This window comes from Pelodiscus sinensis, chromosome 27 (assembly GCF_052426305.1).
Source record: "Pelodiscus sinensis isolate ZL-2025 chromosome 27, ASM5242630v1, whole genome shotgun sequence".
Lineage (NCBI taxonomy): Eukaryota > Metazoa > Chordata > Testudines > Trionychidae > Pelodiscus > Pelodiscus sinensis.
This window is the reverse complement of record NC_143078.1, coordinates 8,759,879-8,785,763: the sequence shown is the minus strand read 5'-3', so window position 1 is coordinate 8,785,763 and position 25,885 is coordinate 8,759,879. Positions and strand designations below refer to the sequence as shown.

The 25,885-nt window shown below is 52.1% G+C and overlaps 1 protein-coding gene across 5 annotated transcripts in view; it reads right to left on the bottom strand.

Moving 5' to 3' along the window:
- Positions 1-25,885, bottom strand: part of PIK3C2B (phosphatidylinositol-4-phosphate 3-kinase catalytic subunit type 2 beta) — an 86,862-nt gene that overhangs the window by 43,639 nt on the left and 17,338 nt on the right. For 4 of the 5 annotated variants that reach the window (XM_075910115.2, XM_089773702.1, XM_075910112.2 and 1 more), the window contains 4 exons: positions 9,653-10,677; positions 5,660-5,760; positions 3,708-3,862; positions 2,882-3,002 (listed from right to left, as the gene is read on the bottom strand). In XM_075910115.2, coding sequence (XP_075766230.2) covers positions 2,882-3,002; positions 3,708-3,862; positions 5,660-5,760; positions 9,653-10,585 — 1,310 coding nt within the window. In that variant the 5' untranslated portion in view covers positions 10,586-10,677. Of the gene's footprint in view, positions 1-2,881; positions 3,003-3,707; positions 3,863-5,659; positions 5,761-6,999; positions 7,167-9,652; positions 10,678-25,885 lie in introns of those variants that run through there. The other variant, XM_075910117.2, reaches the window with a different exon arrangement.

The window sequence follows — 25,885 nt, the reverse complement described above, 5'->3', positions numbered from 1 at the left end:
AGAGAGGGGAATGGAGCCAACAAAGAGATTCCCCTGCATGAGGGCAACTTCCCAGTTGCCCCTTTAGGACCTAATTCTGTGGCTAGTCAAGTCAACTGCAAAGACTTTGTGTGACGCAGGGTCACATCCTTAGGGCAGCTTGTTCTGGCTGATTCTGTGTCATTTCCAGGAGACGCTTTATTTGGCCAGATATGTTACATTTTGCATCCAGAGAACACCTTTCATCCCAAGAGGAACTTTCCATATAGATCATCGGCAAAAAAAGACGTCCCCCTCTTCCCATGAAATGCAGCAACCTCTGGGGTGGAGGAAACGTCAAAAAGCAGGGCGGGGGAGTTTGTACCAGGGCAAATGGCCACAATTCCCAAAAGCACCAGCTGATATTTAGTGCCGAGGGGCGGCAGACAAGGACCACAGTTGAACGTGATTCCTCTCCCTGGGAAGCCTGAAAGGCTGAGCCGACCCTTTTGGGACCGAGACCTGTGGTTTCAGGGAGCCTAGTCATGCCAAACCTGAGACTTAGCCCGCTAAACCATTTACATACGTACACTGCAAAGCAAGCCAGCCTGTGGTTAAAGCTACCAGACAGTCTGCCAGGGCAGCAGAGATGCAGGAAACAGTCCTGTGACTGAAAAGCTTTCATGGCTTTCCATGCTGGAAAGCAAACCGAGCTAGGCGGTTTATTGCCTTGGATCTGGTCGCCTGCTCGCTCCAAGTCAGCCTCGGCTGAGGACTCCATGCGGTTTAAAAGTCTGTTCGCTGACCGCCCAGCCTGGATAAAAGGGGGTTTCACTGCCCAGCTCGCGTTCTCAGTCATCATTCCTGCACCACAAGCTCTGAAGAGGCAAAACTAAAGCCACTGGTAAAGTCCCACCAGATGATGCTTACTAGTTATGAATGACAAGTCAGGTGACCTCATTCACTGGGCCCATCCGTACTCCACTGTCTGCCTTGTGCTGCCCAGAGCCCAGAACACAAGGACAGCAGAAGCAAAAGGACAGCAAAGGAAAAAGCCAGTGGGGGGACCACAAGAAGGTTTCACCACAGCCTCATTGTCAAGGCCTGCTAGAGACTGAAGGCTGTTTGGTGGCCCATGTGAGATCAAGAAGGTGGGTCTGAGTCTAGTTCCCAGAGGACATGTGTCCACATCAAAAAACGAGCCGCGGGTACTAACGGGCCACCCCAAGGACAAAACGGGCCACGGAGACTGAACATCTCCCTCCTAGACCTGCCACCACCAGGACAGACATGTCAGCTTGGGAAACCTTGCATTCACACTGGTCCTATGGACATACAGAGGGTGTCAGTCACCCTGGTACCTTCCCTCATCGGAATATGTATTGTCTGCATTGCTGCAGCACCTAGGAAACCGAGGCCCGTACTGTGCTGTACAAACACAGAACAGAGACAGTGCCTGCCCCAAAGAACTTACAATCTCTTGGCACCTTCACCCCACGGCTTCCTGCTTTTGTTTTCCCTCTGACCTACTCCTGTGCTTTGTTTGTCCTTGCATTTTACTGGCCTCCATTCTTATGGGCCTGCCCCTCTAATGGAGATAAGCCCTTTGTGGTCATTTCAGGGGTCCCATGTTTTCCTCAAAGGTCAGACAGGCTCACACCACAACTGGGCAGACCTTTTCCATTACATCTCCCCCTCCCCCTCCCCCTCCATGGAGTCTTCTCTTTCATTTGTTTTTAAGCAAAAACTTGCATTTTGTTCGACATTGTTCAGCTTCCCAATGAGAGGCAGCACCAGCACCTTTGTGGGCAGGGAAGTGGGGAGGGGGGAAGGAGCGGGGAGGGGAGATTCACCATGAAAGCAAAACATTTTCAGCTGGAAAATTTGGGAAAACCAAAGATTTTTCACAATTCCCTTCCCTCTGCCCCTTCAAATTTCATTTTACTCTGATCAACCAGTGGCCGCTGGCAACCTCTTCCCTACCACTTAAAAAAGAAACACCAGAAATGATGCTCTTGACTTGATTGCCTGCCCCAGCCACTTTGCTGAGGGTCACCATGAGTTTTATACGTATTTTAAGGGCTTTTCTTGGCCACTCTAATTTTCTCCAAACATTGGAGTCAATGGGAGTTACTTATATCCTGCAGCAGGAGGAGAAGGCTCCCGCATTTCTTGGCAGGAGAGTCCCCAGTGATGTCAGGAGGCAGGGAATGGAATAATCCAGGGGGCTTCTGATTTGCATGCAGATCAATCCAGCTGCTGCATGGCACCGACCTGTTCAGCAGATGCACTGCCCTGGGGAAAATGGGAGACGCTGGGCACGAGGGCAAACCCGGGGCTCGTCATGTGGGCATGTGTGACGTAGTGAGGTGGGGGTGCCTTGTTCGTTGCTATGCTGGGCTGTGGGTGACCTCTGCTGTCTGTAACACGAGTCGTTATGCAAAGGGGGCTCCAAACCTGTCTGCCCAGCTACCCCCCATGGGGAGAAACAAAGGAAGGTGGAATGCTGCTCTGGCTGGGGGGCAGGGCTGGAGGAGAGTTAGTTTTGGTCTCGGAGCATGGAGGAAGCAGCCTCAGCAACAGGCTGGGGGGTTTAGAAGCCGAGGACCCCCCCCCCATATCAAGGGCAGCTGAGGCATCCTAGGCCTGCCCTGTAACCTGGTGACATCTGTGCTGTGCTGTATTCTGGAGAGGCAATAAACTCCCTCTGTTCTACCAGCTGGTGGAGTCTGTTCGTGCCATTTCGGGGGGTACAGGAGGCGGGGGACCCCAACACGCCATCACAGCATGCAAGAGAGGAGAGAGGACAGTGTTTGGGAACTCCCTTTTTCCTGCCTATAGCATGGCAAGGATTTGACAGCTCTCCATCACCCACAGCTCCCCCGACACCAGAGGGTGTCCTGGCTACCGCTTGCTCACTCACTTTTGCAAGAACTCCTCCAAGCCACAGAGCTTGAGCACAAAGTCGTCCACATCAATGCCGAGCAACTCGTCGCAGGTGTAGCACAGCGTCTGGTAGATGAGCAGGTCCACCGTGGAGGAGCCTGTGGGAGAGGACACAGACCCAGCAGGGTGAGCCTCGGGTCTCTCTGGTCAGTGACCGGGACTCAGCTCCCAGCTGGCTGGAGATGGAGCCATGCGAGGAGGGGCACACTGCCTGCCCAGTGCCCCCTCCCTTCATGGCTGAGCAGCCTCTAAACCACACCGACGGCCACGGAAGACAGTGGAGCCACTTCTATTAACTTCAATCGGCATTGGATCAAGCCTGTCATTTAAGGCTTATCCTGGCTTCAGTCATATCTAGGCAATCGCCTTCAAAAGAGAATCAGAGACCTTGCAGTGATGGTGACTGAAAATGAGTAAAGGCCCCTGGATTTCAACCCTCCCCCTCCCCCGGCCTTCTTAGAGCAGCATCTGACACACCCCATTTCAAGGGGACACTGAGAAATTCTGAACCCAAGGTTTAAATGGGGCCCGTCTCTAGCACACAGCTTCCCATGGGGGCAACACAGGCTCTGTCTCCTCCGGGAGAGGAGTCGCTGTCTCCAGGATCACGTCCATCCCATAGGACCTGGAAGATGGATTTGCAAGATGAGGCAGAAGACACCACCGCGTTAGCTATGTGTGGCAGCCATCTTGGCCCCCTTGTTGCTATGGGGACGTGAGGGAGGGACGTGTCTCCCACAGCACAAGGATGTTCACAAGTGGAGACAGAGAGCCCCACATGTACCAGCCCCGAGGGGACTTACAGTCACAGGTGAACGTGAGCGGTTCCTGCACGTCGTCACACACCACTGTCACCTTGAGGCTGATGCCGTGGCCCAGCTGTTCAGGGCTGAGGTTGACCGTGCTCCAGACAAAGCCGGTGAGGGAGTAGTCCTTGGCGCTGTAGCCAGATCTCAAGCTGCAGGATGAAAGGGAGGGAAAAGAAGAGGCGTTAGAGACCCTTCCCTATCCCACAAAGGGCTTTCTCTCTCACTGCGTGGTGGATTCTCTCCCTTTCCACAGTGGCAGCAGAGGACTTTCTCCTGGCCTCCTCTCCCCTCTTCACAGCCTCGCTCCAAGTGATCTCATCTGCTCACCAGTGACTCCCACATCTCCCTCTCCTTTTCCAACTCGCCTGCCTGCCTGCGGTCCTGCACTTCAGCCTGCCTCGACGATATCTCCTCCCCATATCAGAGGGGTAGCCGTGTTAGTATGAATCTGCAAAAGCGATGAGGAGTCCTGTGGCACCTCATAGACTAGCAGATTTATTGGAGCATAAGCTTTCGTGGGCACAGACCCACTTCGTCCGACGCTTATGCTCCAATAAATCTGTTAGTTTATAAGGTGCCACAGGACTCCTCGTCGCATCTCCTCCCAGGTGTCTCATGGGCAGCCGGAGCCTCACATGGCCCAAATTGAGCTCCATCTCCTTGGGCCCATGCCAGCTAAGTCCTCCTGCTCCCCTCTTTCTCTGTCACCATCAGCACCAACTTCCTCCAAGAGGTTCAGGCCTGTCGCTTGGAGTCATCTGAGACTCCCGTCTCTCTCTAGCTGAGAAACCAGCCACCATCACCCGTTTTTCATTTCTCCCATTATGCATCCGGCCCTCATGCAGGGCACGCCCTCTCTGAGCTAACCTGCAAAGCCACCTCCCACTCCAGCCCTGAGGCTGCAAAGCCTATGGCATGATTGGCAATGACTAAGCAGATGGCCAGCAGGGATCACCCATCTCATGATGAGTATTGATTTGAAACCAGCTGACAGGGCGCTAGCCAGACAACTGGCCTCTGTGTGCTCACAGCTTCTGGTGCTTTCAACTTGCTTCTGACAGGAAACCATCTGCCTAAGAGAGTCCTAAATGGAGTCTGAGCCTAAGTCCCGCGACCTGGGGAACCAACAGACTTGCTGGGACTCTGGGCAAGGTGGGGCGAGGGGGTGACTCCAAGCTCCTGGAAGGGGCGGGGCCTCAGGCAGAAGGGGCGGGGCTGGGGGCAGCCAATCCTCAGCGCCGCCCGGAATGCGCCACCCAGCGCTTTAAAGGGCCTGGGGTGCTGGTTGCCACCACTGTCACAAAAGCAGCAGTGGCTGCCGGGAGCCCCAGACCTTTTTGAATTGCCAGGCCCGGCCCCGGCCCCCTCCCGTCAATGGGCCTGCCTCCTCCCACTTCCCCCTCCTTCCCTGACCTATATCGTGCGGCAACGTCCCTCGTCAGGGGGGAGAGCCCAGCATGTGAAGAAGATATTTACCTATTTGCCATCTCCTCACGCTCACCCCCAGCCGTAATGGGTTGAACAGAGTAGAAAGGGGCATCCTTACGTTGTCTCCCCCCCTAGCCCCGTTTATAGCTCTCAGACACCAACAGGGCACCGCCCCCGCTCCCTTCTGCCCCTTTGCTTGGAGCCCTGCCGCAGATTCTGGTTGCAGCCCAGCCCAAATAGGCTGGTTGTCTCATCGCTCGCACCCTGGGAATGACCCTTCCCCACACCCCCCCCGCCACTGCTTAGCCACCAGGCACCGCACACAGAGGAGACAACAAAGCTCGTCTTCCTTCTCCCAGGATCAATTAAGCCACGGTAATTAACCCCCTGCAAGGCACTTCAGCCACCTGTGCACTGACAGACCTCGGAGTTAAGGCCCTGTGCCGCAGGTCAAGCTGGCTAATGGGAGACCCCAGAAAGGCAGCTCCAATGCTTCTCAGTCCCTCCCTGGTACTTACACATCCAGCATGTGGCAGAAAGCAGCCACCTCTTCGTCCCGCTCCTCAGAAACCTCAAACAGCTCGTAGCCGTTCGCCAAGGAGTGCGGCCGGGAGGCAACCTAACGTGGAAAAGAGAGGGAGATGCAGAGATAGTAGCCACAAGGCTCCTGCACACAGCAGCCAATGGAGTGGAAGGGCTCTAATTTCCCACTTCACAGAGCCCACGTCCAAGTCACCATGAGATGCTTCTTAAGCCCTTTCTCCCATAACACACATGGGCTATGTCTTCACTGCTATCTTACATCAAGCTGGGCATCCAAGACACAGTTCCTCTCCACTGTTAGGACAGTTGTGCTAACTTGTACTTGGGTACCTGGAATTTGTGGGCGGTGCCGACTGAACCGTAGCAGCACTGTGCTTGGCTGCACAGGGAGCGGGCGGTTCTCACAGCCAGTGTTGTGTGCAACCAGCACGCACCTTCCGGAGAAAAACCTACACGGATGGAAACCAGCGGAACCTGGCAACCCTGTGTGTGGCCAACAGTGAACAAAATGTCTCACGGACTACACATAGAACCCCAATGGGCCGATTGCCCACCTCTGCTCTAGTCTGACCTCCTGTATAACACAGGCCAGAGAATTTCCCCTAAATTCCTTTGAACTAAAGCCAACCTCTTAGTCTTCTTGTAAAAGAGCCAAGCAATGAGGCTTTCGCTGCTTTCCTCGTGGGGACTAGTCCACAGTCCCATATTAGTATTTGTACCACGGTAAAGCCTAGCACCCAAACTAAGACCGGTGCTCCTTTGCGCCAGGTGCTGTACATATACAAAGCAAGAGACAGTCCCTGCTTTCAAGAGCTTATCATCTAAATAGACAAGATGGGGGAACGAGGCAAAGTGACTTGCCCAGGGAGACTCAGGCGCCCCTGGCAGAGGCAGGAACAGACAATAAATAGCCCAATACTCTCCCCCTCCGCCCCCAGACCACTTTATTTCAGTAGAAAAAAAGTACATTAAAACATCAGAAATTTACAAAGAAACTTGCTGGTGCTTCACACAATGAAACAAGAGGAACATCTCCCTTTTCTCCCCCCCTCCCAACCTGTTTAAAATCCCCCCTCCCTCCCATATGCCAGCTGGGCATGCAGCAGCCCACAGAGTGCCATGCTCAGTCTTGCGCTGTGCGTGCACGGGTCTAAGAGCCTCACTCGCTCTGTCTCAGCACACAATGGGCCCACTGTCCGTGCAATTAACCCCCAGAATAGCTACAGGGAGGGAGAGAACACAACCGCCGCTAAAGCCGATTTGAATGCTCCTTCACAATTAGTTTCTGGCGCCGATTAAACAGAGAGTCACTTACATAACCCCCACCAGCAGACCCCAGCTGCATCTTTCACTGAAGGAGGAGAGGGGGGAGTCCTGCAGGACTTTGCAGGGAAGGCGACTTTGCTCGAACGTATATCCCTCCGTTCCTGGAGGCATGGTCCTCTGTATCACCTCCGAGAGGGATTCTTCCCACCCCCCATTCCCTAATTAGCTGCTGATACCCTGTGTTGGGGTATGGAGGGCATGCGCTCAGCCACAGAGCCATGGGAAGGAATATGCTGCTGCCCTCTTTGCAGCAGGAAGCTACTTAGGACAGTATTGGGAGGAGCATATCTATATTTTAAGGGGAAGAAAGCAAGGTAGGATCCAAAGGCTATTTTGGTCCCCCTCCGCCCCAGCAGGGAGCAGCCACATTGCTGCTTACAAGGAGACTCCAGTTTCTTTCCCGAGGATCTTGTGACATTTCACAAGCTGCTAGAACAGTCAGGGCTGGAGACACAGATCCTGCCTGGCTGGTGAAGGCTTATTATACTGGCCACCACTTTTAGCATGGGCTTTCCCCATGACCTTATAAACAGCACAAACAGTTACATTGTCCAGGGCCGTAACTCAAGGAAGCCCATAGATGCCTGTGCCGCAATAGGCCACCCACCAACGGAACATATGGGCAGGACCACGGTCAGATTTTGTTCCAGGTTTGAAAGGCAAAAGCAGCTTTTTTTTGGTTGGGGCAGCAACCCTAATCATTAGGGAATGAGCCGGAGCCGACTTTAAAAGGCATCCTACGCCTGCGTGCTGGAGACTTACAGCGGAGTCTTAAAACCAAGGTCCCAAACGCTAATGGTCAATGGAGGTGGGGGGAGAGCAGGTGCAGAAGGCAGAAAAGGATGCTCAGAATTGAAGAGCGTCCCCAGACCTGCGCTGTATCACAAGGCACCTGTGTATTGTAGAGAGCGGCTCCTCTTCTTTCTTTTCAGCTGTAGGAAACACCTTCCCGCTATTGCTTTCTGATTCCAGCAAGGGCTGTAGCTTCCCCGGGGGGAGTTATGCAAGTGCAAAGGGCAAGGGAGGTGGGTGATGGCACATGGAAAGGGAGGGATTCATGAGCCCTTCTCTTGGTTTAGCTGCCATTCCCGCTAGGGAAGCATTTGAGACTCCTTGCCCCAGACCTGCAAATTCACTTGGGGGCTGTGGTCATGCCCAGAATCTGCCTAGTAAGGCCCAGAGGCTGCCTGAGTTGAAAGGTAGCGTTGCCAGATACTTTCATAAAACATGGCGGGGGAAAAATTGGTTGAGGGGGGAGACCAAACTTGTTGAGCAAAAAAAAAAAAACGAGGGGGGGGGGCAAAAAAAAAAACCTGCACGAAGAAAAACAGAGTCACTGCGCCTTTAAATTCCAACACTCCGTGCTCCCTCTGCCCCTGCCAGACACGGCAAGGGAAGAATGTCCCAAGCGTCCTTCCATCCGAGAACAACAGAAAATACTGGACATTTTACATGTCCGATATTTTCTGTTTTTTTTACCGGACAGAGGCCACAAATACCGGACTGTCCAGGCCAATACTGGACACCTGACAACCCTCCTGAAAGGAGAGAGAGAATCGGTGCTTGGAAAGAGGGGGCTGTGCACGAGGTCTCTAGCATCGGGGCGGAGCATTTCATAGCAATCTCACAACCGGCTGCCGACTGGACTGTCAAGGGGTTTGCAGGTCTTCTCCTCTGCTGCCTCCACAGCTGATTGCCTCACTCTGCTGTGCCCTCCAGGAGGGTTAAGGCAGCCTCGTGATCCAACCCCTCTGGGGCAATGTGTTTGCAGAAACCCCCTCCTGCCTGGAGGGAAGGGGGCCTAAGCCAATGCACAGACATCCTTAACGAAGATGCGTAGGCCCCACATTAGAGAGCACAGAATGATACAAGGGTAAAGCCGGTTTCCTTACAGTAATCGGGGAACAAAGAGAGGGATACGAGAGAGAGACAGATTTATTTGCATGCATGCTGCCTCTGTGCAAGACCACCTGCCAACTCCTCTGGTATGCATCACCTCCCTGCCTGGCTGGCCTGCATTGCATCTGTTCCCTGGCAAGCTATTCTAGTAGGCCTGGCCTCAGCTATGTGCAGGACTAGTTCACAGACATGTCCTGAGCCCTGAGCTGCCAAGCCAGAATCTCCTCCTTTCATGGAGCCCGGCAAGCGGAATCCTATCAAATCCTTCAGCCCTTGGAGTCTTCTCTGTCTCCTGTCCAGCAAAGCCTCCCTCGCACACCTGAAACTTGGCCCCATGCCCCTATAAGGTGGTGGTGGAAGGAGACAGGGCCCCTTATGGGTATGTCTACACTGCACACTGGGCGTCGAGCCCAAACCTGGTTTCCACCCACTCACAAATCAGTCTTGACTAACAGCCGCAAGCACGGCTCCAGCAATTGTCATCTCAGGGTTACAGTGGCATCTCAAACATGCTTGGGAACGTCGAGTCCACCAGCCTGTGTCCCTCAGACCCAGGTTCACAGTGCAGCAAAGACAACCCAGGGGGCTGCGAATGGAGGTATATCCCCCTCTCAACTGAATCCTATCGGTCAAGCTTAGAAAGGGCAGTTGTGAATGGGTAGGAGCATCCTAGGTGCAAGCTAGCGACTTCACGCCTGCTTCTCTCCACCGAGCCTCTAAGAATAAAGCCAAAAACTTCTTACCGGATCCACTGAGATCCTGCGGTTCTTGTTGGGCGCCGCGTTCTTCCGGTTGCCAAACTTAGAGACATAGGTCCTGGGAGGGACTTGGGGTGGCATGGTCTTGCTCCGAGCCACTGGCTTTCCAGTGGTCTCCTTCTCGAAGATGCCCCTGCCTTCCTTCCAGCCCCAGGTGGAGTCTCTCAGCAGATCCGTGTCATAGGTGGATTTCAAGTTGAGGCGGGTGATGGCGTCGTTGATGCCGTCGTAGTCCATGGTGCCGTAGGGGTCTTCCTCCGAGATCCTGCGGCCGAGCAGCTTTCCGTCGGCCAGCTCGTGGGCTGAGGAGAACATGTTGATGTCTCTGGGCTGGGGCCCTTTGTAGGGTAGTGAGGAGCTTTTGAGGGAAGAGTGATTCACCTCAGAGGAGCTCCAGATGGAGAGCCGAGGGGGAAGCGGGGGAGGGGAGAGCTTCTTGGGGGAGCCATCTTGGCACGAGGTCCCATTGAGAGGCTCGCTGAGGAAGTCTTCCCCCGAGCCATCGAAGATGTACAGGTAGTCACTGGCAAGAGGGCACTTCAGCCAAGGCTGGTTCTCTGGCTCGGGTGGCGGGACCGATGAGGTAGTGTTGTTGGTACCAGGAGCCCTCGAACTGCCTTGGACCGAGGGGGAGTTGTAATTGAGGGTGGGGTCCGAGCCAGAGAGGCCTCGCATTATTTTGATGCTGTGGCAGTCGTTCCTGACCGCGGGTTTGGCGTAATCCAGAGCCGGGTCATCCCAGGAGATGAGAGGCCGGTCAGTATTTTGCTTGGCCTGACTCTCCTCTTTGTCCTGCCTCAGGCGGGACAGAGCATCATACTCCATCTGCAGGGCTTCCGCCAGAGCCAGCTCCTTCGGACTGATCCCCACGGACTCCAAAGACTTCCAGTGCTCTCCATTGCCTCTGGTCGCAGACATCTCTCAGGGGAATGAACAAGTGCCAGGGACCAGCTGCTACTTCCTGCTGGATGCCGGGGTTAGGAACAAAGACATACTGCACCACCAGCCACCTGCAAGGGAGAGGGACAGAGACAGGGTCAGCGAACCAGCAGGCTGGCTATTGCTTCACAGAAGGCCTAGCTACAAGGACATCGCATTTATATCACATCTGACTCCCACAAGTACCACAGCCCCCACCGACCCAACATTTCTGGAAAGTCAAGCCCCTTGTGATCTGGAAATCTTTGCGCGCTCACCTGCCCCCAGGCAGGAAGGGCACAGAATCTCAATGGCACTCATATCCCCTGGCAAAATTAACAGACCATGGTGGCGATTTCAGATGGAGGGTGGCTGAGTGGAGGAGAGTCCTTGGGCGAGGCTGCCTAATGCACTCCTAACCCTTGGACGCTGTGGGTTCCAAACTTCGATTCAGACAGAAGTATTCTGAGTTATCCCCTGCAAATGCATTTCCCTCTGCGCTGCGTGCTCCGTGGGCCAGGATCGGTCCATTATGCTGCACCGTGCCTAGCATGGTGCAGACCTGCCCTCAGGCGGAGTGTTTGTACGAGGTATGCTAAAAAGCGGTTAATTAGGTAACCATGAAAAATCTCAGCGGTTACACACTGTCTGCAGAACCCGCAGTGCAGCCAGCTCCCGGATCCCAGCCCCACTCCCGGGGAGCCTTATAAGCTTTGCACAGCAGAGACTGGGCAGCAGCCGGCTCCCCGGGAGCCACTGCACGCCAGGAGCCGGCTTTTCCTCTATATCAGAGGCAGCAGCGCAGAGCAGCAGCCTGCTCCTGGTCCTACTCCTGGCTGTTGCCCAGCTCCCAGCCCCACTCCCAGGGAGCCGGCTGCCACCCCACGCTGCAGTCTCTGATACAGAGCCAGCAGTGTGGGGTGGCAGCTGGCTCCCCAGGAGCAGGGCCAGGAGCCAGAATGCAACCTTTACAGTAACTGATAAGCTCGTGCTTCTTGGTTATCGGTTTAAATAGTGACACTATTACATTTCTAGTTTGTACACTGAGATAGATGTCTCAAGGCAAAATCCCAAGGCCCAGGTTGCTTTTACCTTGATGATAGAAGGTATAAGGGTGACTTCAGTTACTTACATTGAAGTAAAGACTACCATTACTGGCTGGCTGTGTATAAGGGATCATTATGCCTCCTGCATGGAGGTTTACAGGATCTGTTGGAAAAGGCTTTCTTTTTCAACAGATCCCCCTCTAAACTGCCACTTTTTGCCGACAAAGTGCTGAGTCGGCAAAACGTGGTGGCCATTTTTATGCAAATTAGGCATGGGATATTTAAATCCCTGTCTCATTTGCAATGTTGACCTGCCTAATCTGCATCCCTCTGAGAAATGACATACCCTTAATGAGAAATGACAGTCCAGGAATTTAACTACTAAAACGCGTATCAACAGAAGACCATTATATTGACTCGCCGTTGTGGAGCATGTTCCCAATGGAGGTGATGTTCAAAGAATCCCATGGGCCGTGTATTGAGCTCCGCGTAAACCCAAACCATACTGTGGGCTGCAAACAAACAGGCTGCGGGCCATGTGTTAAGTAGCCCTGCTCTATATTAACCAAGACTAATCAAATCCAATAGCTGAGGTGCAATGTGCACCCTGGATCGTGGCGCCTTTGAAAGCACTATTTTGACTTCCCAAAATTCAGTTGTGAAAGGAGGTGAACGGGGCGAGGGGGAGTCAGATGCAAACCACCTTTTCCTTCCTGGCCCCAGCCCAAAACGTCTCGACCACGGCAACCACAGAACTCTATAGCACGGAGCCAGATTCTCCATTTCCTCCAACTGATCTGACAGCCTGGAACTCTGCTTTCAGAACTGCAGGCTGCTGAGGTCTCTGCCGGCCAACACGACATTGCTCAGAGGAAGGTATTTCACCCCCTCTCCCCTTCTTAGCAAAATAAATAATTACATGGATGTTAAACAGGCAACCGGAGTGAGACCAAAGCCCCAGGAGGCACGGGCGTCCGGCTTCTTTAATCCCTGGAGCTGGTGGCCAGCTCAGCATTTTTGCTCTGCAGTTGAGAGAGTCCAGCTCTTGATCTTCGTAAAGGGTAAGGGAGGGGCTCATTAACAGAGAGACTGCCATGAAATAGAGCAAAGCTTCATCCACACGCTCACAGCTCTGCAAGGAACAACACCTGTGGGTAGGCTAGAAGGGTTCTGAAAAGGGAGAGTTAAATATTTCCCCCTTTATCCTGGTTTCACGGGGCTGGGGAGCAGCCGGTAACATCTTACAACTATGGCTACATCTAGACTGCAGGCTTCTTTCAGAAAAAGCTTTTTTTGGAAGAGATCTTCAGAAAAAACTTCTTCCGAAAGAGAGCGTCCACACTGCAAAAGTGCATCGAAAAAGCCATCTGCTTTTTCAAAAGATCGCGTCCATTCAGTGTGGACGTTCTCTCGCATGTAAGCTGTGATTACTATGGACGGAACGGCCACCAGCACACCTGTACCTTTTCCTCTTTCCTTTTCTTGTGAAAGAACTCCCTCTTCCTCGTCCACACACACCTTTTTCCGAAAGAGCTCTTTCACAAAAAGTCTTCTTCCTCGTAGAATGAGGATTATAAATGTTGGAAAAACCCCTCTGATTTTCTTGCAGAAGAATGCAATTGCAGTGTGGACATTCCTCAAGTTTTGTCAGAAAAACTGCCGTTTTTTCGACAAAACTCTGTAGTGTAGACATACCCTGAGAAAGAGAGAGAGTTAGAGAGCACGTGTGTGTGCCCACACAACCTCTACCAGATAGAATCAGAGATGCTCACCTGTGAGTCATAAACCTTATACTGCTGCTACCTAACAGAGATTCTCCTTTAGCAGAAGCAGTAGGGGGGTCTGCCCTTTTGGAACAGGACCTTTGAATCCGGTCCCCACCGCATGAAGGCATACAGTCCATGGAGAATTAGGACCTATGACACTACTTGTCCTGAATTATAGGGGACCATGTCACTGAATGCTCAGAATGTGCCATTCCAGCTAGTAAAATCCACCCACATCTTATGCCACGTTCCATGCCGGGATGCCATATAGCTAACCATCGCTTTCACAGCTGGGTGTGCCAGTGAGTCATGGGATGGTCACTCTGCATCCCACCCAATGGGAACTGGATATTTGGATGGCACCATGGGATGGGCGCGTACTGGTGGGAGAGCCGTGAGCCCCCTGCCCTCACAACCCCAGCATGGTTTTGAGGACATGTCTATATGACCCCAAGGTCCCGGGGCTCATTAGGGATGTTAATGGGTAACCAGTTAGCTGGTAAGCATCACCCTTCATGGTTAACCCTTAATGCAGGGCTGCTCCAGCCCCATTAGACTACCATGTGGGGTTGCCACTTCCAGCCCCACACAGGCTGGGAGCCAGCAGCCCCATGCAAGGCTGGAAGCATCTGAGCTGGAACAGCCCCTGCTCATGGGACCCACATTGGGTTTGCATTCTATTTCATGATCATCCAACTTTTACTACATCCCTTTTCTCCTGTGTATAAATTGGCCTGCAATGCACTACCACAAGGCTTTGAGGCTCCCCTTAAGTAGTTACCCCAGCACAGGGGGAATCTAGCTGCTACAGCTTCCCCAGTTACGAGCCCAATGGGTCCCTGTTCTCCAAAGCCATGTTTCTGTAGTATGGAGGACACTTTCTCCGACTGGATACCTCACAGGGTTGGTGTTTTGCTCCCTGGCTCTCCTCAGGGTCGTGAGGGAAAAATCGCCATGAAAATCTCAGTACAGCATAATTCAGTAACATCCAATGCAGGAGGCTCCTACATCAGAGGGCAAAGGCAAAACCAAACCAAACCGTGCATGCTGTTCCATGCACGTATCAGGCAATGGAGGGCATTGGGCAGTGAGCCTAATCATGTGCAGTCTTGCTAACTGCATGCACCTTTCTTGCACCCGGACCTCAGCTTTCCACAACTGAATGGGGTTACCAAGTAGCTTCAGAAAAAATACCGGACACACTTGATGGGGGAGGGGGGGACACTGGCTGGGAGCAGAGCGGGGCTGGCCAAGAGGAGGGGGAGACGGGAAGCAGAGCTGGCAGGGAGGTCGGGGCCAGCAGGGTTGGCCGGGGGAGATCGGAGGCGGGAGGGAGGACAGCCGGCAGGAAGTAGGGCTGGTCGGGGTGGAGGGTCAGGGGCAGCAGGGCTGGCCGGGAGAGATTGGGGGGAGCGGAGCTGGCCAGAGGAGATTGGGAGGAGGAAAACCATCCGGGAGGAAGCAGGGCTGTTGGGAGGGGTCGGAGGGAGTGGGGCTGGCCAGGAGGAGCGTGGGGGGGAGAGAATCGGCCGGTGGGGAGCGGGACTGACTCGGGCACATGCAGATCCCAGGGCGCTGCCTGTCCTGTGCATGGTCCCGGAGAAGCGTGAGGAGTCCGGCTACGGCTCCACAACACTCTTGACCAGCGCTCAGGAGCATGGACAGGGCTTCTCCTCCCCTGCATCACTCCTACGTCACACACAACCTCCCAGCGCCGATCACGCCCCACCTCCCAGCCACTCCTCCCGCCCGGCTTCCGTCGGGCGCCCAGCTGGAAAACCAGAAAATACTGGACATTGCACATCAGGTATTTTCTCAATTTTTTTACTGGACAGAAGGCGCAAATACCAGACTGTCTGGTTGAATACTGGACACCTGGTAACCCTATGGCTGAAAATGTGGCCCAGCCTCTAATATAGAAGCAGGCAGCCTCCTGGAGTCACAGGGTCGGTTCATTCCAGGCTAACAGGGCTTCCTCCTTTCACTCCCAGTAGGTGTGAACTGACTTGAATGGCGTGACTCATGATTTAAGAAAAGAATCGGACGCAAGGGATTCACTGGCCCAGTGCAGGATGCTTTCTCAGAGAGTCCACTGCCAAGCCTTCTCCCTGTTCACCAGCGCTCCAGGCACAGTAACTAGCAGGCAAAGGGGCTGGCTACCATCTGCATCGGAAACAAAGTGACCAGCCTTCTGTGGGTGCCAAGCTCTGAGCACATGAATAGGCGGCAGTAAAAGAGCACCGCTCCCCCTGCCCGGAGAAACCCGGCCAGCTAGCGATTACCAACCACGGGGAGCGTGGGCCAAACCAGTAAAACACATCAAGCGGAGACCGAAACAATCTCACACCCTGTTCAAACCACATGGCCGGGCGGCGTCAGACAGGGGAAGGCGAAGGGAGGAGAGGTCTCCTTTGGGACGCCCCAGCTCAGCAGTGAAGTCACATCTTGGAAAGACGCCCCGTAGAGCTCCTGAAAAGCAACTGGAGGTGGAGGAGGGGAAATATGGCAATGCCAGTTACCATATGCTCGTGGTATCAGGGATAAACATCAGAATAAGGAGCCGTCTGAGGACATGGTGTGACTTTCAGGTCCTACAATTCTGGTAAGATGTTTGGAATGAAGAGAGTTTCAGCAAAGAAAGTGGAACGGGGGTCGGGGGGTATGCAGGGTACTTCTCCTGGTGGCAATTCGGTGTCACCTGTGCTGTCTTATGGTGGGTGCACCAGGATGAGAAAGGAAAAGAAAGAGAGGAGAGCTGTAAAGAGCGAGCGAGAGAGAAAGAGAGAAAGGGTGTAACACACACACACACACACTCCCTCCTGCTTCTCAGTGCCCTGTGACTGGCACTGGCCGAGCACACCAGCTTCCTGTCCACACGTGTAATCCTTCCCTGGGCGGCAACCAAGCCTGCACTGTCCTCCCAGGATCCCCTGGCTGTGGTTAGCGACGCTCTGGCAGGGTTGCCTTCAGGTTATTGGTGGTTTTGGTGGTTTGCTGGCCCCGTGCTGAGGGCTGGGCCGACCCTGAGTTGGCCAGACTTCTCTGTGGCCTAGACAAAGAAGCCCACAGACACACGGCCGCTGCACGAGAGGCTCCAGCGCATAGTGAAGCCCTGCCCAGGCTGCCCATCACAGGTCACTCCTACTATCGGCCAGCTAAGGGGCGTGGAGGGGTGTTCAGCCTCCACGGGTGTACCACCCGCCTCCCCCACAACACATGGGGAGCTCAGCCCTAAGCCAGAAGGACCCCCTGACCTCAAGGTGTCTGAGAATTCAGCACCTCTGCAGAGACCACAGGGGTGGCTATTATGAAGTGGATGCCTGTCCAAGACCTGCCACTTTGTATAGGACCACGGGGGAGGGGGGGTTTGGTCACCGCCAGCATGAGTTAGAGTGAGAGCAGGGACCAAGGACGAAAGGGCTCCAGCTCCACTCTCCGGCCCCATATCCCCTACCCCCAGCCAGCCAGCCAGCCAGAATGCTCTAGCCATCAGGCAGCATCTGCCATGGCTTAAATAAATAAGGGGATATACCTCTGCCATAGAACTGGAAGGGAAGGTCATTGAGTCCAGTCCCCTGCCCTCACACCAGGACCAAGTACCATCCCTGACAGATTTGCCCCAGATCCCTAAATGGCCCCCTTAAGGGTTGAACTTAGAACCCTGGGCTTAATAGGCCAACACTCAAACCACTGAGCTATCCCTCCCTTATGCTACTGCAGCAGCACTGAGGAGGTGTATCCAAGCCAGGGGGGGGAATAAGACTTGATAACGGTGACACTGAAACCACAGCACCTTTGCCAGCGTGGGAAGGGGCGGCACAGGCCAAGTGGGCGAGTCAGTGGCCCAGCGCAAGGCCTCGCCTGCTCCTGACTGAGGGCTTGTTTCCCGGCACACAGATGCTCAATTATCCCCTCGCTGCCTGTATGTCAGAGAGTCTATTTGTTCCCTTTGCCACCCACGTGTCAGTCCTTTCTTCCCATCCTGTGCCACTGAGTGCAGAGACGCGCAGGCATTTTCTGTCTTTTTTTTTTTAATGGAAAACGGCGTTTCAACAGAACCAGTGGACCCTGCCAAAATGTTCCCTTTGTTGCCAGTTGAGGAGGGGTTTCCCGAACACCAAACTCACAGATTCCTAGAGGTCGAAGCAAGAAGGGACCCCAGTGACCATCTAATCTGACCTCTGGTAGGGTACTGGCCAAAGGAATTCCCCAAAAGAATTCCAAAAGCAGAGCATTTAGAAGTTAAAAATGACCAGTGAATCCTCCATGACCCTTTGTAAATCGTTCCAATGGTTAATTACTCTCATTGTTAAAAAATGCACGCCTTATTTCCAGTCCGCATTTGGCTAGCTTCGACTTCCTACCACTGGATCACGTTATACTTTTCCCTGCTAAATCGAGGAGCCCATTAAAAAATATTTGTTCCCCAGGCAAATATTTATAGACTCATCAAGTTACTCCTTAAACCATTTTTTCCACCAAAGCTAGACAGACTGAGCGCCTCACTATAAGGCAGGTTTCCTAATCCTTTAATCCAGGGGTGGAGAACCTAAGGCCTGAGAGCTGCATCCGACCCCCAGTTTGCCTAGATCTGGCCCCCAAGGCATGGGGCTTCCCCCCAGGATCAGGGAGCTGTTGTTGGCACTCCAGCTCTGAGCCCCCCCATCCTGCCCAGACTCCCCCACCCCCACTTTGCTCCTGCATCCTACCTCCTGAGCAGTCCTCTCACCCCAAGCCTGCTTCCCAGCAGCCCCCTTCCACACACTGTGAACCCCTTATTTTTGGCCCTACCCTAGAGCATAGGGAGCCCACAAAATCTACTCACCCGGGCCCCCTAGGCACTGGTGTATGAGGGGAATGTGGGGAGTATCTTTCTGCTTCCCAGTTGAGGGCCATGTCAGTGAGGTCTTGATTTTTGTTTGTTTGTTTTGCTTCTCATTTTTGTGTGGACCCCGACTGATTTTTCTGTGGGTCAGCAGTCCCCAACCTAATAAAGGTTCCCCACCCCGCCCTCAGAATTCTCCTGGCTCCTCTCTGACTCCTCTCCAATTTGTCAGCAATCTTCTCAAACTGTGGGTGCCCACACTGGAACCAGTTTTCCCGGCCCAGTTGCGCCAGTGCCCGTCCCAAACACTGAACATTTCTGGGGCTTTGGCAACTCCTTAGTTTTCAGTTTAAAAACAAAGAACAATGTGGGTGTTGAGTGCTTGGATGAAAACCTGAAAAAAATGCAAAGACCAAGAAAAAAAAATTAAAACCAAACCTCTGTTTTGTCCTTATTTTTCACAGGGAAAAAAACCATAAAAACCATCTCACCAGCCAACTATAGCTGAACATCTCTGAAACAGCAAGCGGGCCAGGCTCTGCAGCGTCAGATGAGAAGCCAAGAATCTGGATGTGTAGCTAAATGAGAGATGGCCCAACTCCATCAGCTTCCCTAGCACATGTACAGTGGCTGCGTAGGGAGGTGAAGGAGCCATCAGAACCGGTAGGTAGCAGAGGGAGAGATGTATCCCCATCAGCGCTTAAACTGTGCAAGGCACCTCCGTGTCAATTTATAGCACTGGCATCCCTGCGCTTGCTGCATGTAAAAAAAATTGCATCTCTTTAAATGAAGCACCCACCGCAGGGCCAGTGCCTCTTCATGCAAAGAGTTGTAGAGCTGTCCGGGAAGGGCTGGATGGAGCATGATCTCATTACACACCCAGCCGGCATTCCTCCCAGGACTTCGGGTGGCACCAATCAGGCGAGCATGCTACAGGCAAAACACAGCGTGGATGAATATGTCCGGGAAGGTGGGATATGATGGTCAGAAAGATGGGGCTGGGTAAGATGCTTTGATCCGACCCACAGGCTGTATATGGCCACTTTCTAGTTATATCCTGGCCACCGAATTTCCGGGTGGACTCAGGCAGCAGGATCCTATTGAAATGGCTCACGGGTCTCAGTAACTGGGCTACCCCGGCAGGAGCCGAGAACCTTTTAAACAGCTGCAGCAACCCCAGGCGGCTGCCAGGCAACATGGGAGCTAGCGGCAGGACTGGGAGCCCCAAGCCCTTTGCTGTGTTTTTACTTCAGAGCCTCCAGCCCCAGACAACTCTGAGGTGAGACTAGTCCCCAGCCCCGCCCCTTCCGCCCCATGCCCCGCCCATTCCGTAATCATGTACCAAAACGCATTAAGTAATCCCGCCCCTGCGAAAATTATTGCCCATCCCTGGGCTAAATCCTACCTAGGGCAGAACTCTGAGTCACAGCGAGGTACAATGATACCCTACCTACTCTCAGACGTGGTGCTGGAGCAGGGGAGAGGACAGCATGCCCTGGAGAAACCCGCCTGATATCACAGAGCTAGGCCATGCTACCTGCACAAGGGGGGCATGGGACATTCTGTACAGCGGGGCTGCTGAGAGTCATTAAACCAAATTGTGACTCCTTTATATGCAGTGCCCCCAGCAACCCTGCTTCCCCCACCTATGCAACAAGGACTGGAGAGCAAACTCCCTTCTGCAGCCAGTAACATGGTGGTGAAGAGGATCATGTGAGACGCAAGTGATATAACCAAGGCTTTGTCTACACCACTAGTTTTTGCCAGAAGAGGCAATGCAAATGAGCATATTGTGCTTATGAGCATATTGTCACACTTCATTTGCATAATGTATTCCGAACTGTTTTTGCACAAAAACAAGCAGTGTGGATGTTTCCTTTTTGCACAAAAAACCCTTATGTCTCTCCCGGAGAGGGTTAAGGATCTTGCGCAAAAAGGGGTTTTTGCACAAAAAGGACACGTCCACACTGCCTGTTTCTGCACAAAAACAGCTCAGAATACATTATGCAAATGAAGCATAACAGTATGCTAATCAACACTTCATTTGCATTGCCTCTTCCGGCAAAAACTGGTAGTGAAGACATAGCCCAAAAGAGGGAGGGGAGGCTGTTCCCCACTGCTCCCCAGACTCCAGTGGCTTTCTACAGAGGCCTCCTTAAAATGGTTTGTGTCATAGCTCCCCTCTGCTGCTGAGTCATAAGCAAACAGAGCTGCCACAAAACCTGGGTTAGTAAGATCAGTGTAAGAGCTTTCCCCTTTGTGGGAGTGCCCTGTTTCAGGCAGCATGCACATGTGTGTGGGCAACAGCACAGGGTCCAAGGCAACTGAAAAGCCAGATAAAAAACTAATCTAACTCCATCTGTGTTCTGATCACCCCACGTGTCTCCTGGTCACACTCCAGGGTGTACCTGAAGCAGCATTTAGTATTTCTCTGAAGACTCCCTACCCGGCAGCAGAGGACAGAACTGGGGGAGATGAATCCAAAGCCCACTGCATTCAGTGGAAAAAACTCCCAGCGACTTCGGTAGCCTTCAGATCAGGCCCGGTGAGATCTTGCCAAAAGGATCAAGAGAGGAGACGCTCCTGAAAGCAGCAGCATGGGTTTAACCCAGTCATATCTGCCCTCCCAGCAGAACTGTACGCCCCCTGCACCTCCTCTGTTTTGGGAAAATGCCGATTTGTCAAAACTGAAATGTTTCACAGGAAAGAGTCATTTCAGGTGACTTTTTTGAGTTGATTTTTTTTCCCAAAACATTTTGAAATTATCCAAGTGTTTCAATAGAGAATTATTCCAAAGGGGATTGTTTTGACCAACTCCCCCAGCCTGTGTTGTACAGGAAATCAGATTAGATGAGGATCACAACAAATTCTTTTGGGCCTTGGAATCTTGGAACAAAAGGAAAAATTCCAGACTTTTTATTTTTAAAAATTCCAAATGACTTTTTATTTTGAAATTTAAGCTAATTATAAAGTCAAAAAAAATCAACATGAAACATTTGGCGACCAAAATTATTAGGAGGCTGGAACGCATGACCTATCAGGAGAGACACAGGTATTTGGGTTCGTTTAGACTGCAGAAGAGAAGAGTGAGGGGTGATTTGGTAGCAGCCTTCTGCTTCCTGGAGGGAGGTTCCAAAGAGAATGGAAAGAGGCTGTTCTCAGTAGTGACGGATGACAGAACAAGGAGCAATGGTCTCACATTGCAGTGGGGGAGGTCTAGGTTGGATATTAGGAAAAACTATTTCCTTAGGAGGGTGGTGAAGCACTGGGATGGGTTACCTAGGGAAGTGGTGGAATCTCCAACTCTAGAGATGTTTAAGTCTTGGCTTGACAAAGCCCTGGCTGGGTTGATTTAGTTGGGATTGGTCCTGCCGTGGGCAGAGGGCTGGACTTGATGACCTCCTGAGGTCTCTTCCAGCTCTATGATTCTCTGATTCCAAAATGACGGAAACATTTCCAAACAAGGGTGGGTTGTTTGTTTTTTTCATTTTTTCCCCAGTGGATGGACAATTTCAAGATTCTGACATGTAGCACCGTTTCAAGGAAGGAACATTTTTTGATATCACAGAAATTTTCACAGGATGAGAAAACCATTGCCCGTCGCCTGGACTCTGGTGGCTTTTCCAAAGCACAGGCAGCAAAATGACGTATTTGAGGGATGCTTTCAAAAGCCAACCATGAACGGGTGAAAGTCTCCCTTTCATGGAGGATCACGAGGCCTAAACACCAGTTAAGCATTCAGCAGAGTGGTGCTTCAGTCTTGTGCTGATAAAGCCCACTGTATAGGGATAGATCTTATCCTTTAGAGGTTTGCAACAGCTGCCATATGAAGAGAGATTAAAAAGACTAGAACTTTTCAGCTTAGTGAAGAGGAGACTAAGGGGGGATATGGGAGCGGTGTAATCATGACTGATGTGGAGAAAGTGAATAAGGAAAAGTTATTTACTTGTTCCCATAACATAAGAACTAGGGGGGTCACTAAGTGAAATTAATAGGTAGCAGGTTAAAAACAAACAAAAGGAAGTTTTTCTTCACACAGTGCACAGTCAACCCGTGGAACTCCTTGCCAGAGGATGTTGTGAAGACCAGGACTTTAACAGCATTCAAAAAAGAACTAGATAAATTCACTGAGGACAGTTCCATTAATGGCTATTAGCTGGGATGGATAGGAATGGCATCCCTAGCCACTGTCAGAAGCTAGGAATGGGTGACAGGGGATGGATCACTTGATGAATCCCTGTTCTGTTCATTCCCTGTGGGGAATATGGCATGGGCCACTGTTGGAAGACAGGATACTGCGCTAGGTAGACCTTTGATCTGACCCAGTATGGCTGTTCTTATGTTTTTTTAGAAGAAGGTGGCTCTTGACAGGCAACCATTAAACATGGGAGCTGGCTCAGTCCTGCCCTAAGTGCCCTGGTTGCTTCTCATGGAAAAGCATGGAATTCTGCACTGCTGCAGGGGTGGACTAGAAAATCTAATAGATCTTTTCCTCCCTCCCATTTCCAATTGTTCTCTTCAAGTCTCAGCTCTGCTGGAAATACCTGATGTTTTCCTTGCTCTAGCAAAGGTCACTTAGGTAAACATCCATCTGCTTTTTTCATTAGACACCCTCTCTCCTCCTAGAAAGCTATTAAAAAAGAAGTATAAGGTCTGACATTTGGCTGGTGAGGTCTCAGTCTAGGAATGAAAGGAGCTGGAACCACATTGCAAAGGAACAGAGAAGAACAATTTTTTCCTCCATTAAAAAATAATACTAAAGGAATAGATTTCTGACTTTGAATTTCCTGGCATTTGTCAGGGTCACGTCAGATCTTTAAACCAACACTTTCTGTCCTCTCTTGAAGAACTGCTTCCCAGCGCTTGCAGGGAAGCCATCATGCAGGCCTGTGGCTTGGCTGAAAAGGTATAGTTACTTATCGTGAAATTCACTGCAGTGCACTGAAATCCCTCCCAAACCCTATGGTTAAAGTTTAACCCATTTCCTTCTCAGCATCCAGCAACCCAGAAAGCAAGAGACCAAGCCCCAAAAAAGACATCTGAATTTCACATCAGCAGCATGGAATTATTGCAATGCCCCATTGGAATCCATTTCTAAACTTTCATTAACCAACCACTAACAAAACCAAAATGGAATGCCTATGCTGCTATCCAGCTGTTTACATGATCCAGGCATGTTGCAAATATTCGTTACATGGTGTGGGACAAACCAAACCTGCTAACAGGAGCTAGGCCCTGAGCCCACAAAACAGAGCAATAAGGAGTCACAATGGAATGACTTGCCTGCTTAACGTGAAGCACGGGCCCAAGTGTTTTGCAGCCCCAGTCTAAGGTCTCCACATTTAGTGTTGCCAAGTCTCACCGTTTTACGGCAACTCTTGCAATAGTTGGTGTGTCTCTTAAATCCCTAGTGCCTGGAGTCATGTGATTTAGGTGAGTGCCTCACCTATCATTTAGGGAGCTCTTAACCCTACCAGTTGTGAGCAGTGTCCTCTCTAAGATTTTCCAACCATGAGCGGAGTGAGTTTTGGCTTGTGCGCCAATATTGTGTGCTGGTTTGGAAGTGGTACCCGATTTATTCACACACACATGTTCCCAGCAGCCGCAGCAGACCCCCCTACCATGCGGCAGGTCCCGTTCTTGGCCCCAGCTGCCAGAACAGGCCCCGGCCCCACCTGCCACGTGGCAACCCTGGCCACTGGAGCAGGCCTTCCCACCGCCCCGCCACGCGGCAGGTCCCACCCCCCCCACACCAGCGGCTCTCACCACACCCGTCTCAGCTGGCCCCGCCCGCTGGAGCAGCCACCTGCCATGTAAATGCTGCTGTGTGTCTCTCCAGAGGAGGTTGGGAGGAGGGGGAGAATTTTTTGTGCGCAGCTGCGCACCTTAGCAGGAACTAGGGTTGTGAGGCAGCTCTTGAAAACATGATCCTGAAAGGCTCAGAGCACAGAAGGCCAATAAAAAGAGCTTAAAATGTATTATTCAAAACAAAGTAACCCCTCATGAGTTTTCAGCCAATATCATAATTTTGGACCATCGCAGTCTGGCAATAACGCAAGCCTTTGCTATTTGAAACACCAGCCAAAGCTAGAGGGTAAGAGCAAATACACCCTTTGTGCCCAGGGACTGGAGACACTGTTCCATCTCACAGCTATCGCGAAGATCAAACGCTACGAGGGTGAAGATTGTTTTGCCCAAGGGAAGGGAAATGTCATGTCCAGCACCAGCCTCTGCTGCACACAACAGATTGGGAGGTGAACACCTATGGCATAATCGGAAAGTGAATGCAGCTGCCGGGGTGCAGTTAAGGGGAATTTTTCCTTTCCAGCCCAGGGAATCCACCAAGAATGAGAAGCCTGGCTGTCAGTCTAAGAATACGAACTCCACCTTCACATCTGGCCCATCTCAGAATGGGATGGGTTTATTATTACTGTCCTTTCTATGACCAGTGAACTTCCTCCAACAGGGCTGCTACATCAGGAACACCTGACTGTATGATCCAGTGAAGTCTTTCCATTATCAGCAGCAGGTTTTGGATCAGACCCATGCCATCGCCAGGGTGGATCAGGCCCACGGTTCATGCAATCTGGTATTCTGCCTCTGATAGTGCCAGCATCAGCTTTTCCCAAAACCCCTTCATGGAGCATAAGGGAACAGCCTTCCCAGATGGGAAGTTACTTCCTGACCCTGCTCAGGTCTGCTTAGCCCTGGAGCATGAGGGTATAAATATTTTGATCCCATTCAGTACAGTAGGGAACATTGCTATGATTGGTAGGAATGTCTAATCAAGAAAGCAGAGACCATACCACGTTAGGTGGCGAACAACAATTCAGAGACTGAAACCCACTGGCATGAACCATTCATGGCGAGATGTCAAATCGCGAAAGCATCAAAATCCAGTGGCTGGATTTTAGAAGAGCTCAGCCCCCATTGTTCCCGGGTCAGGGGAGGGCAGATTCTCCACTGTTCTCAGCAGGAGCTGTTGGGGGCTGAGCCCTTTAGCAAATCTGGCCTTAAGTAATTAGCGAATGGCGCAAGAGGCTGCTGACTTGGCCAATTAACTGTTCATGGCTCATAGCTCACCCAGATCTCCAATTTTGTTTGGTCACGCAGTTCTGCATCACGGAGGACCATCCAGACCTCTCTCCCATCCCCCTGCATGCAGATGGATTCCTAACACGCATGCTACTGTAAATTACCAGATACATCCCCTCGAGGGCTGACCAGGGTCATAGGCAGAGGGGCTCGGTGGGGAGGCAGGGAGGCAGACAGAGCCATGCTGAAAATGTAAAAGGGGCAGGGGGAGCTGAAGAGAGGCCCAGCCCCCTTTTCTCTTTGCTATGCATGGCTGAACTGATGGCTTCTCACAGCTGGCGTGATGCACAAGGGGGCAACCCTATGGGCTATAAGCAGCATCAGACCCTTTCAGCCATATGGGTGGGAGAGTTCGCCTCACACCCCACACTTCTCTCTCTCTCTCTCTCACACACACACCCCCACGCACTTGAACACACACACACACACACACACACACACACACACACACACACACACACACACACATTTCCTTTCTACATCTTGGGGGTCTCAAAAGAGACAGTCTCTTCCCAGGCCTCTACCAGCTCCAGCAAGGAGATTTACAGCAAGATCATTGAATGTGGAT